This window comes from Rhincodon typus, chromosome 45, assembly GCF_021869965.1.
Source record: "Rhincodon typus isolate 14 chromosome 45, sRhiTyp1.1, whole genome shotgun sequence".
NCBI lineage: Eukaryota > Metazoa > Chordata > Chondrichthyes > Orectolobiformes > Rhincodontidae > Rhincodon > Rhincodon typus.
The window spans coordinates 323316-336996 of record NC_063376.1 but is presented as its reverse complement, the minus strand read 5'-3'; the positions used below and the strand labels follow the sequence as shown (position 1 = coordinate 336996).

Genomic DNA, 13681 nt, shown 5'->3' with positions numbered 1-13681 from the left:
ATGTTTGGGTGGGTGTTGGGGTGACGTTTGGTTGGGTGTTGGGGTGATGTTTGGGTGGGTAATGGGTTGTGTGTCAGGCCAGTGAGGATGGGTTTGTGTCCTGTTGGTCTGTTAAATGAGGCAGCAATGCTCCACCTCATTGTTTATGTGTCCAGGAACTGCCATTTGTGATTTCCTATCGGCCCCATTGAGGGGCAGCTTGCCCTCAGAACTGTACTCACCAAAAAAATATGGAACATTCCCAGCATTTGCCTGTATTCCTGGGAGAATCTCCCAGTGCAAACCATCCCCTCATGGTTAACCAGTCCTAGTGGCCCTGTGATGAACCAGTTCTCTCTCTCTCTCTGTCCCCATGCAGCATATGTCATGAAACATTGGAAAGAAGACCCATTCTTTGGTTACCAATATTTAAATGGATCAAACCCACAGCTGATCAAACAATGCCAAACCATCCCAGCCAAGTTCCCCGTTACCAACGAGATGGTCTCTCCCTTTCTGGGACCGAACACCACACTCCAACAGGAACTTCAGGTCGGTTTACAGTTAATACTCTCACAAGGCACCTCCTTATTCTGTCAAAAATTTCTCCACGGAAGGGTTTTAGGCACTTAGGGCAGGATTAATGATGAACTGGGCATGTCAGATAATGGAATACACTCAAAAGCAAATCTTCACCTTATTGTCAGAATAGCCCGGATAAGAATTTGAATTTTCCAGTCTCTCCACATTCACTGAAAGCCCTCATCCCTGCTCCTTCCCAATTAATCTCCTCCTGACCCTCTCTCCACGGCTTTGACATCTTGTGACTGTGTGAGTTGGAAGAGTTGGATCAAATCTCCAGCTCTGGCCCAACCAGGGTTTGATTAAGGTTTTCCGTCACATGCGCGCTGTTGCTGTAACATTGAGACCAGGAATACCACTTGCCTCTTTAACAGGAGTTCTGCCCCTTTAGTTCCATGGGTCTGTAATTTTCAATCTGTGCTCCATCGTTTTGATGGGCTATTCACACAATGCTGGTGCCCAAGTTGTGGAATTTATTCAGCAGGAGTTTTGGGGAGAGGCAGTCGTTTTGCTGATTTGTGTTGGGTGATCCTGTCTGCTTTCCATCTGAAACTGTGTTGGTAAACATTCCTGCAGCTTTTAATAAAACTCTCACATTCCCATTTCAGAAAGGAAACATCTTCCTTGTTGATTATGAGCTGCTGGATGGATTTCCAGCCCATTCAATCTTTGGATGTCAGCAGTATCTCGAAGCTCCAATGTGTCTTTTGTACGTGAATCCACAGGATGAATTAATTCCCATTGCAATTCAGGTACAGTTGCCTGTCTTTTCTATCTGTGTCTCTCTCTCGCTCTCTCATTGTCACTTTGCTGTTGTTCCTCTATGGAAGCTGGTGGCCTAGTGATATTTGCAATGAACTATTAATCCAACAGGTGATGTTCTGGGGACCTGGGTTGAATCCTGCCGCAGCAAATGGTGTAATTTGAATTCAATTTTTTTTTAAAAATCTGGAATTAAGAGTCTAACGATGACCATGAACCCATTGTTGATTGTTGGAAAAACCCATCTGGTTCACTAATGTCCTTTAGGGAAGGAAACTGCCATCCTTACCTGGTCTGGCCTACATGTGACTCCAGGCCCACAGTAATATGGTTGTTTCTTAACTGCCCTCCGGGCAATTAGGGATGGGTAATAATAAATGTCATCCTGGCCAGCATTGCCCTCATCCTGTGAATGATTTTAAAAAATTTCCCAGAGTTTTCTCGGTTTGCCGTGAATCTTTACAAATACCTTGATGCACTTGTTAAAACAAGTCAGGGATCCCTAACCTCTCAATGCCAATGTTATCTGACATTTCTCTTTTTCTTTATAAATGCACTCCTCTCTTTTTCTTTTCTACTAGACCTTGTCTCTCCTTCATTCTTATTACCTTTATCTATTTATTTTCTCTGTTTATAGTTCTCTACTCTGTCCTCTTTATCTCCCTACCTTTTCCTTTCTACCACTTCCCTCCTATCTCTGTATACTCATCTCCATTGTTATTTCTATCTATTTCCAGATTTCTTTCTGCTCCAATCTCAGTAAATATTTTTGTTCTGTTGGTATCTCCATCTTTTGGTCGCACTTTACCTGCTTTCTTTCGCAGTTTCTTCCTGCATCTGACTCTTGATCTTCCAATGTCATTCCCCCTCTGCCTTGCTCTCTCTCTCTCTCTCTACACCTATCTCTGTCTCCCCCTCATTTTCTGTCTCTTTCTCTCTCGCACACTCTCTGTCTCTCCCCCCCTCTGTCTTTGCCCACTTTCTCTCTCTGTCTCACTCTCTCTCTCTCCTTTTTTCTCTCTCTCTTGCTTTTTTTTTGTTTCTCTATGCCTCCTTCTTTCCTTCTCTCTGTCTCCCTGTTTTTCTCTCTCTCCCCCCTTTCTCTTTCTCTCCCTCTTTCTCTCTCTAACACCCCTCTCCCCCCTCACTGTCTCTCATTCTTTCTCTTTCTCTAAAACCCCTCTCTCCCTTTCTCTATCTCGCTGTCTCTCCCTTTCTCTCTCTCTCTCTCACATCCAGTCTCTGCCATACACTCCAACACTCTACTGCAAAGGGGAACGGAGTTTCCATTAATAATTACCTTCTGCTGCTCTGTTTACACATCTAAATCTCCTCAGGTTACAGGCCAAATAGCATGACACTGATCAAGGAGGCAACATTAGGAGCTATTATTAAAGACATTATAACAGGGCACTTGTAACAAGTCAAGTGGAAACTGAGACAGAATCAGCATGGTTTGAAAAATGGGAAATCATGATTCCTTTATGAAATTAGTGTGTGCTATGGATAGAGGAGATCTGGTTGGTGTACTGTACTGTGATAATGCTGTCACTTTAAAAGGTTATTTGGTCCTGTTTTAGTTTTGAAGAGAGGTTGTAAGGCAGAGGCACCGAATTAGCTACTGAAGATGTCTTAAGTAAACAACTTGTGAGGCCTTTAGGTATTTTTTTAAAGTTGGAACCATGGAAACAGCCTGAATGTGTGTGGCCAGCTCTCACAGATCCAGATTTCTGGGTTTTGGTTTTCTCAGTAACATTAGAAGGTTTTTGGGGTCTGAAAAGAGTTGGAAGCATCAGTGAATGTTTCCTGGCTGCTACACTCTCTAAATTTTTCCTCGATGCTGTTTCCTCCTGGATTGGAGAACTGCATGTAAGAATCTGTTTCTGAATTCGCCTTTTTACCAAGGGGAGTGTTTATGCGATGTTAGTATATTGGAACAGTTAATTAGTGATAGGCACTGTATCTATTATTCAGTTAAGTTTTCCAATAGTTAAGTTTTTCTAAATTCCTCTTTCTTTGGTTTGTATTTTAACCAAATTGTATTTTAAATAAATTGTGTTTTGCTTAATGTCGAGGAGTTTGACCAGTCGCATTGCATCTGGAACACAGCATTTCACATCTAACTGTAAAATAGGAAGCAGTTAGGGTCTAGCCTACCTTCATAAAATATTTTGAGGGGGTCTGGTTGGGTCCATTACTTACATTTTTAGAAGGCATTGATAAGGAACCACATCAGAGGTTATTGTAGGAATTAGATGCTTTTGGTATAAGAGTAGTGTATCAGCATGGGCAGACAACTGATTGGTTAAAAAGAGACAGAGAGTAGGCCTAACTGGGTCATTTTCTGGTTGGCATTATGTATTGAGTGTTGTCCCACAGGGAACAGTGTTGAATACTCAAATGGCTAGGATGAAGGGACTGGAGGTACGAATGCTAAATTTGATAATGACACCAAGTGGGTAGAAAACTGAGTTGTGAATCGATCATAAGGGGCTACAAAGGGATATAGTTAGTTTAAATAAATGGGCAAAGATCTCTCAAATGGAGTAAAACGTGTGAAAATTTGAAATCGTCAACTTTGGCAGGAAGAATAAAAAAGAAGCAGATTATCTAAATGGTGGGAGATTACAGTGCTCTGGGATGTAGAGGGTTTTTCTTTCCTCTTTATTCATTCACAGGATAAGGGTGTTGCTGGCCATCCTAATTGCCCAGAGGGCAGTTAAGAGTCAACCACATTGCTGTGGGTCTGGAGTCACATGTAGGCCAGACCAGGTAAGGATGGTAGTTTCCTCCCCTAAAGGGCATTAGTGAACCAGGTGGGTTTTTCCCCAGACAATCAGCAATGGATTCACGGTCATCACTAGATTCTTAATTCCAGATATTTTATTGAATTCAAATTCTACCATCTGCCACAGCAGGATTTGAACCCGGGTCCCCAAAACATTATCTGGGTCTCTGGATTAACAGTCCAGCGATAATACCACTAGGCTATCACCTCCTCCCATTGATTGATTGATTTATTGTCATGTGTACCGAAGTACAGTGAAAAGCTTTGTTTACAAGCAGTACAGGCAGATCATATTAAGCAAGGATGTACAGAACAAAAAGACTTAGACAGAGACATACAGGTTACATTGCACAGGGCGTGCGCTAGGTGAGATCAAAGTTAGCAAGATCAGTGTTATTTGAGGCTACAGAGTCCATTCATCAGTCTGATAACGGCCAGGAAGAAGCTGTTCCTGAACCTGCTGGTGTGTGTGTTGAGGCTTCTGTGTCTTCCTGATGGAAGAAACTGTAGGAGATCATTTCTGGGGTGTGATGGGTCTTTGATGATGTTGGCAGCCTTTCCACAGCAATGAGCCGTGTAAATAAAGTCCATGGATGGAGGGTAGGCCTCATGCTTGAAGCACAAAAGGTTCGTACAGCAGGTAATTAGGAAAGCTCATAGGATGTTACAATTTATCATGAGGAGAGGGAGGGTATGTTTCAGTTATACAGAGCACTGGAGAGGCCACAGATGGAGTACTATGTACAGAACTGGTTTCCTTATCGATTGAAGGGTGTAAGTGCAATGGAGACAGTTCAGAGGAGGTTTATCAGACCAATACCTGGGACAGATTATCTTATGAAGAGAGTTTGGACAAGTTGGGCTTGTATCACTGGAGTTCAGAAGGAAAAGAGGTGACTTGATTGAACCATAACATCCTGAGGTGTCTTGACCAACTGAATATGGACAGGAAGACTCCCCCTTGTGGAATTCTCTAGAACGAGGGGTCAATGATTAAAAATTCAGACATTTAAGGCAGAGATAGAAGGGCTCACCCCTTTTCAGACAGAGATGGGGAGAATCTTCATCTCACAGAAGGCTGTGCCTCTTTGGAACTCACTCCCTGAGAAGTGATGTGGAGGTGTCAGTGTTGGACTGGGGTGGCCAAGGTCAAAAATCACACAACACCAGGTTATAGTCCAACAGGTTGGACTAGTCCCTGAGAAGGCAGTGGGAGCAGATTCCTTGGATATTTTTAAGGCGGGGGGGAAGGGGTTTGATTCTCGATGAGTAAGAGGGGGTCAGTGTGAATGTGGGTGATCAGACCACCTGTGGAGCTTTTGAAGAGCAGGGTGAGCAGGCTCGATGGGCCGAGTGGCCTGGTCCTCAGTTTGTTCAAAAGTGACCTTGTCTTGATAGCTGACAGTCAGGCAGTGCTTTGAGTATTAAGAACTTGTTGGCAGAAATATTGAGATTTGGAACCTGTTAAGTTTTTGTTGCTTGTTTTGCCAATGTATTACAGTTGGATTCCTGCCCAATACTTGTTTTTCTCAAATCGCATTTTATAAAAACAGAACTATCACCAGCATCGTTTCAACTCATTCTAACTTGTTAAGCTCTTGCTTAACTTAACAGCCAGTGTTGTAATCATGCAATTTGTACAATTGGCAGATCAAACAGGAGCCAGGACCACAAAACCCCATCTTCCTACCAAGTGATAGCAAATATGACTGGCGACTTGCTAAGATCTGGGCTCGACACGCTGACACACAGATTCACCAGCTGGTCTCTCACTTGTTGAAAACTCACCTCTTTGCAGAGGTCTTTTCCATTGCGACACTGCGGAAGCTGCCAAACGCACATCCCATTTTTAAGGTACCTCCAGATGAAATGTCTGAATTCCCAGAGGGAGCCTGATCCCCCAAGACTGTGTTTTAGAGACTGGAGTTACCATTGCTCTCACAGCTGTTTTGCATGTTTCATTCCCGTTCTGTGTTGAATTGAGTTGAGGTGCTACAACAGGCAGGAGAACGGAGTTGAGAGTTAGGAGAAGACCTGACAGGCTGAATGGCCTAACCCCTGCTCCCACATCTTGTGGTCTTTAACTCTCTTTGGCAACAAGGGGGAGAAAAGCTCAGTGTATCTCTGGTCACTCCTGGGAATTCTGTTGGGAAGTGTGTGTTTGGGGATTGGGTTGGTGGGACAAATCTCTGGTGACGCGGCAAAATGGAAGCATCGGTGGAGATCAGGAAATGTGGAAGTTCATCCCAGCCAAACACTGGAACTGGCCATTCGGCCCAAATGCCTCTCACCAGCCCTCTCCCATTCCTAATTCATCTATCCGTGTCAACTTATCCTTCTACTATTGAGCAAACACTTGGGAAAGCTAGCAGGCAAGATGACAGACTGGGATTGATGCAGGTAACAAAGGTTCCATGAGGGAAAGGCACCATAGAGGAATGGGTGAGGTGTTGGCTAAGTGACAGGAAACAGTGCGCAGTGGTAAACAATTGGTTTTCAGGCTGGAGGAAAGGTCATGGTGGAGTTCTCCAGAGCTCAGTGTTAGAACCATGGTTTTACAATATCTTATGTTGCTGGCACAGGTTGAGGTGAAGAGGTTGCAACTACAAAACCTTCAAAAGAGCACAGACAAACTGGTGGGACAGGTGTATGTTTTTGGAAAACTTGGGAATGAATATGTGCAACCTTTGTAGGACAGATGGAGAAAGAAGATAGTAAGAGACATGGGATCCTGGGCTTCATAAATAAAGGCATAGAGTATGAACATCAGGAGGTTATAATTGGTCTTAATAACACCTTGTTTGGGCCTTAGCTGGGGCATTGTGGACTGTTCTGGGTACCACATTTAGGGAAGGATGTGAATGCACTGGAAAGAATGCACAGGAGATTTATAGGAGAGATTCCAGGGACAGCTGAGGGACAGGAGATGATGTGAAATCAGGACAGAGTCAAAAGGAAGAAATTTTCCTGTTAACAGAAGGATTGAGAACAAGATGAACACTGATTTAAGGTGATTGGCAAAAGAAACAGCAGTGAAGTAGCCTTTTTCCACCCAGCGAGTGGTTAGGGTCTGGAATGTATTGTCTGAGAGTGTGGGGAGGGAGGGTCACTCGAGTGGTTAGGGTCTGGAATGTACTGTCTGAGAGTGTGGGGGAGGGAGTGTCACTCGAGTGGTTAGGGTCTGGAATGTACTGTCTGAGAGTGTGGGGGAGGGAGGGTTGGATCAATATCTGATGGATAACAGTGTACAGTCTTTTGAGGAAAAGGCACGGATTTGCATTGAGTGAGCTGGCAGGTGTATAATGGGCCAAATGGCCTCTTTCTGCGCTGAAGTCATTCTAAGGTTGTACCTGCTGTCAACTATCTCCAGTCCATCTAAAGACATGTGAGTAATTCATGTCAAATACTTTTTTGGTAGGGACCTCTCCATCTCTGAGTCAAGTTGTTTCTTGTTGAATTTTCTCTGGGTTTTGTATGTGCAGACTTTATTTCTGCTGCCTGGTTCAGTACTCCCCCACATTTTCACAGAATTTGGCAGACTATCAAATTCTCTGTTGTTTTATTTGACTTTCTCTGATGGAATGAGGAGAGATTGTGAGATAGTAACACGCTAGAACAATCCATCAATGATGCAGCCTTGCAAAATCTTGACTAAATATAGTTCAAGACCAACCACCTCCTTTTTGTTGTGTGAAACTATCCAACAACAAACTAAACTTCAAAATTCTTCATCTTCCAGCTGCTCATGCCTCACCTGAAATTTACTTTAGACATTAACACAGCAGCAAGGAATCTCCTGATATCAGATGGAGGTGTTTTTGATCAGGTAAGTGCAACCCTTCACATTCTTATTGGGAATGACACTGATGTGACAGTAAGGAGGAAGACATGAGACAGAGCTCAATATTTACCAAGGAATCACTTTGGAATGTTCAGTGTTTCTAATAATCTAGACTGGAAAGATAGGGAGATATAGACTGGGGAAAGTCAGATATCGAGAAGGAATAGACTGGGGATTATTGGATATTAAGAGGGAGCTGGGATATTGAGAGGGAGCTGACTGGGGAAGGTGGGATATAGCAAGTGGACATAATGGGGAAAGTAGGTATTGAGAGGGAACTGACTGGAGAAAGTGGGATATTGAGAGGGAGCTGACTGGAGAAGGTGGGATATCGAGAGGGCAGAGACTGGGGAATTGGTCAGGAAGTGTGTTTCTTTTTTGGAGTGGGATGAACATGATGATGTCCTCCTCCAATCTTGGCCATCTCATGTCGTAGGAAAGGTATGATCTAACCAAACACGGGACAGGGCTCCACCAGTTAAATGATCAGCGTTCTTGTTTAAAGTTGAGACTCTGGGTTGAGAATTGGATCAGATCCCATCACATTTCCAATGCACATCATGTTTATATCATGTCATTTTAGGCTTTCTCTACAGGAGGGGAAACGAAAGTACAAATCCTGCAGCGAGCCTTGGAGCAAACAACCTACTCTTCTCTGTGTCTCCCGGAAGACCTGGCGTTTCGCAAAGTGGAACATTTGCCCAGATATTACTACAGGGATGATGCGCTGAAAATCTGGTTCGCGATAAACAGGTGAGATTCCAACAAACACATTTCACAACATAGTCTCCTTTCTGTTCTTCTTTGATCACAACTCCCAATTCATTGATTCAGTTCTGGTTAATCAACTGGAAATGACTGGAACAGGGAAAGATGCTTCATGAATTTTACCACATTATTTCTGGGAATACAAGTGGGAAGGCAAATGGAGGAACAGACCAAATGGGTCTATTCCCATCTCTTATGTTCTTAGTTATCCATCACCTTAAACATTCACTCTGACGCTCAGTCACAGCAGTGTGTACCATAGACCAGACGCACTGCAGCAACTCACTGAGGCTCCTCACACAGCACCTTCCAAACCCACGACCACTTCCATCCAGAAGGACAAGGGGCAGCAGGTACATGGGAACACCATCCCCCTGCACGTTCCCCTCCGAGCCACTCCCCATCCTGACTTGGAAATGTATCGTTGTTCCTTCAGTGTTTCTGGATCAGAATCCCTGGAATTCCCTCTTTAACACCCCAAGTACTAAACGGTAACCAAGCACAGTGGTTCAAGAGGGTGTCTCACCACCACCTTCTCAAGGGCAATTAGGAATGGGGCAATAAACATTGGCCCAGCCAGAGATACAACAATTCTCTGAAAGCTTACATTTTTTGTTTTTAAGTGTTCTGAGCCCTTTCTTCCTTTAACTCTACAAAGTCTTCAATTGATGACAAATGTTATCCTGATTTCTGAGATCTGGATAATTTGAATTGAGCCTGTTGTGCCAATGCTCCACTCATTTCCACTCTTCCTGCAGTTCCTATAACGATTTTGTTGTGTTGTGTTGTGAAGCTGAGCGCCCCCCCAATTCTCGATCATACCTTCACTGTCTGACAATAAATCTTCAACTTGAATATTGACTCTCTTTCTCTTTCAAAGATTTGTGGAAAGCATTGTTGACGTCTACTACCAGAATGATGCCTCCATTCAGAAAGACTCCGAAATCCAAGACTGGGTAATGGAAATCTTTACTGAAGGATTCCTCGCCAGACAGTCATCAGGTCTGATTGCTTACATCGGCTGGTTTTCAAAATGATCATGGTTCTGCCAGCAGGAGGCCGTTCGGCCCCTCAAGCCTTCTCAGTAAGATCATGCCTATCCTGTTTGTGCTTCAAATCCCATATTGCCCTCTCCCCTCGATTAATCTCAAATCCCTGCCTGATGATAATTGACCCACCTCCATCTTAAAATATTCAGTGACCTCTCCCTCCCCCAACTGCTTTCTGAGGCAGACAGTTCCAAAGTCTCACCATCCTCAGAGAGAAACAAATTCTCCTCATCTCTGTCCAAATGGGGCAACCCCTAACTTTAAGACAGTGCCCCCTCCCCAGTTCTGGACTAACCCACAACAGGAAACACCTTTCCAATGTCTACCTCACCAAGACTGTTGAAGATCTTATACACATCAACCCAGTCACCCCTTGCTCTTCAAAACTTCAGGGGAAACAAGCCCAGTCTGTCTGACCTTTCATCACAGACATCCCACTCCTTCCAGATTAACAATCTAGTGAAGTCTTCTCTGAGTCACCTCCAATACATTAGTATCCTTCCTTAAATAATGAGCGCAAAACTGTACACAGCATTGGAGATGTGGTCTTACCCAGTGTGCTGTCAAACTGTAAAATACCATGCTGGCAGTACACTCTGTAAGGTGAGTAATTGAACTATTTTTGTGCTGTGTTATTACCCAGGAGCTTTCAGTTTAATCAATGTTAGCTCGATGAGACTTAAAGACTCTGTCCAGATGTGCCAGTGGTTTTGCAACATTCAAATTGGGGGTGATTTTATACCAGGAAAAAGGATGGTACACAGATCATTCTTGTCGCTAGAGAAGAAAAGGATGGGAAGGATTTTTAAAAATTCTTTCAGGGGTTTATGGGCATTCCTGCACCTAATGCCTCATCCCTAGTTGCCCCCCTTGAGAAAGTGGGGGTAAGCTGCCTTCTTGAACCACTGCAGTTCATGTGCTGTGGGTTGACCCACAATGCCCCTTAGGGAGGGAATTCCTGGATTCTGACCCAGCGACACTGGAGGAACAGGGATATATTTCCAGTGGTGGTGCAGTTACTGTTTCATGGATTCCAAGAGGATTGTATAAAGTATGTCAAACTATTTCAACTTGTGCAGAATGGCAAACCAGAAATCCTGGCATGTTCCTGGATTTCAGCTGTGGGGTGAGACCAAGCAAGTGGCAGGAAGTCTTTATTTTAGTGAGGAAATTTTAGGAAGGCAGCGACACAGCTAACAATAATTAATTCAAATTCAGATTTGATAGACTTCAGAAGTAAGCTTTCCGCTTTTGCAAAGCCAATTCCCACCAGCTCATGCAAGCTTTGGCCATTTGGAAAGTAGAGAATGGAGGTAGGATCTGTCCTATCTCTCAGCATCCGCTTTGTTCCCTTGTATGAGGAGGGGTCAAACACATTCGGCAGTCTGACTACCCCTTATTCACACTCCTCCTTTCTGATACCTACAAGTGACTCCCACCAAACAGTAAATGTCATGTTCTCTGCCCTCAGATGCAATCACAATCTCTAGGAGATTGAATGGATTGTGTGAGAAGTTGAAATGCTGCATTCCTATCCGGGATAATCTAACAATTTCATTGATTAGCCTCTCATTAATACCATCCTCAGACAGGGAGCCATTGGAATGATTCATAACACTGTGGTGGTCTTCATAGTGAATCTCTACATCCTGTTAATTCCGTCATACTGTCTCTCCCTCTCCCTCTCTCTCTCCAGGATTCCCAATGGCATTCCAAACTAAAGCAGACCTTACCAAGTATCTCACCATGGTGATATTTACCTGCTCTGGGAGACACGCTGCAGTAAATACTGGGCAGGTAATCAAACCAAAATATCTCTATGTACTCACCAGGAAGAATTATCTTCTTCACCTGCATTGGCCTGAACTCACTGGAGTTTGGAAGAAACATATAAGGGGGCTTGACAGGGGAGATGTGGAAATGTTGTTTCCCCCTGTGGGAAAGTCTAGCACCAGAGAGGGCATTATCTCACAATAAGGAGACACCCACTGGAGACAGAGATGAGGAAGAATTTCTTCTCCCAAGATTTATGGAATTCTTGACTGCAGAGGGCTGTTGAAGCTGGGTCATTGAGTATATTTGAGGCTGAGAGACAGATTTTTAATCAGTAAAAGAATCAAGGCCTATGGGGAAAAGATGGCTCAGTGGTTAGCACTGCTGTCTCACAGTGCTAGGGACCTGGGTTCGATTCCACCCTCGGGCGACTATCTGTGTGGAGTTTGCATATTCTCCCCATGTCTGCGTGGGTTTCCTCCGGGTGCTCTGGTTTCCTCCCACAGTCCAAAGATGTGCAGGTTTGGGTGGGTTGGCCGTGCTAAATTGTCCCATAGTGTGCAGGTTAGGGTGGGTTGGCCATGTTATTGCGGGGTTACCAGGATAAGCTGGGAGAGTGGGTCTGGGTGGGGTGCTCTTCGGAAGGTCAGTGTGAACTCGATGGGCCGAATGTCCACCTTCTGCACCGTGGGGATTCTATGATTTAGGCAGGGAGGTGGAGCTGACGATGATCAGATCGGCCACAATCTCATTGAATGGCAGAGCTGACGCGATGGGCCGAATGGCCTACTTCCGCTCCTGTGCCTCAGGGTCTTATTAATTGAATTTTGGGCAAAGATTTGGCTCTTTGCAAACAACGGGATCCCATAACCACAACTCGCAGTCTTTTCAAAACCAAGCCTGATCTTCCTCAGCCACGTTTCCCTGGAAGCACTCATTAGCCCAGCTGTTTGGTGAAGAGCATCCTCCCTTCCCAGCACTTCACCTGTGACCCTCAGACCGGGTGGGGACATGGGGGGGCAGGGGGGTTGCACGTGAGGTGGGGGCAGTGGATGTTTCTGGGTCAGGCAGGCTGGTTCGTGGGCCTGGGGGGTGTTGAAACTAAACCAGAGGATTGTGTGTCATCTGGGGCCACAGCTAGAAATCATCCATGGGGTAAACTCAGGGGTGCAGCCAGGAGAGCCTTCACTTTGACACTCAGGCTAGTGCCCTCTGACTGATGATTCACAGGGTTATGTTTCCAGCATAGTCTGAGACATTTGGCCCACTGTATGTGTGCTGGCCCACTGCAGAAGCACCTCGCTCTCCCCAGATCTTTTCCCTGTAGCCCTGAGAAAGTTACATGTAGCAGACCTTCGTAGGGGGGCTGTGGGTGAAGTTTTTTTTTTACCTTCAGGTAACTTCTTCTGTGGGATGGTGTTGGCTGAGAAATTTCAGTGTATTTAGATGAGTGTTGTGTTACCACATCAACCCTTGCGTAGACTGGAACATCAGTAAACATTGTTTTTATTTATGCTTCATGTTTCGCTCAGTATGATTGGGGCTCCTGGATGCCAAACAATCCATCGACTATGCAGAAACCACCGCCCAGTGAGAAGGGCAAAGTCAGTAAACTGGACATCATGTGTACGTTGCCCGGTAAAAAGGAGACGGCCATAGTGGTCGCTACCATTTATTTACTCAGCAAACCATCACCCATTTCAGTAAGTACGAGACCTAACTCCCCTGTCCAGTCATAACAACTTCACACCCCGTCAACCCTCTCGTGGTCCTGGTCCCGTTGGCAGCTCTCTCCCACCTCAGTCTCCAGGTTCAAGTCCAACTGCACAGCGTGAGCACAAACTACACAACCACACACTCCAGTACAGTGCTGAGGGAGCGCCGCACTGTTGGAGGGTCAGCGCTGAGGGAGCGGGCACTGTCGGAGGGTCAGTGCTGAGGGAGCGGGCATTGTCGGAGGGTCAGTGCTGAGGGAGTGCCGCACTGTCGGAGGGTCAGTGCTGAGGGAGCGCCGCACTGTTGGAGGGTCAGCGCTGAGGGAGCAGGCATTGTCGGAGGGTCAGTGCTGAGGGAGTGCCGCACTGTCGGAGGATCAGTGCTGAGGGAGCGCCGCACTGTCGGAGGGTCAGTGCTGAGGGA

General features: G+C 45.2%; 1 protein-coding gene across 1 annotated transcript in view; it reads left to right on the top strand.

The window, feature by feature from the left end:
- Positions 1-13681, top strand: part of LOC109917782 (polyunsaturated fatty acid lipoxygenase ALOX15B-like) — a 53321-nt gene that overhangs the window by 36112 nt on the left and 3528 nt on the right. The window contains exons 5-12 of the mRNA XM_048620009.1: positions 359-531; positions 1170-1313; positions 5762-5965; positions 7851-7937; positions 8536-8705; positions 9601-9722; positions 11466-11566; positions 13075-13245. Coding sequence (XP_048475966.1) covers positions 359-531; positions 1170-1313; positions 5762-5965; positions 7851-7937; positions 8536-8705; positions 9601-9722; positions 11466-11566; positions 13075-13245 — 1172 coding nt within the window. The remainder of the gene's footprint in view (positions 1-358; positions 532-1169; positions 1314-5761; positions 5966-7850; positions 7938-8535; positions 8706-9600; positions 9723-11465; positions 11567-13074; positions 13246-13681) is intronic.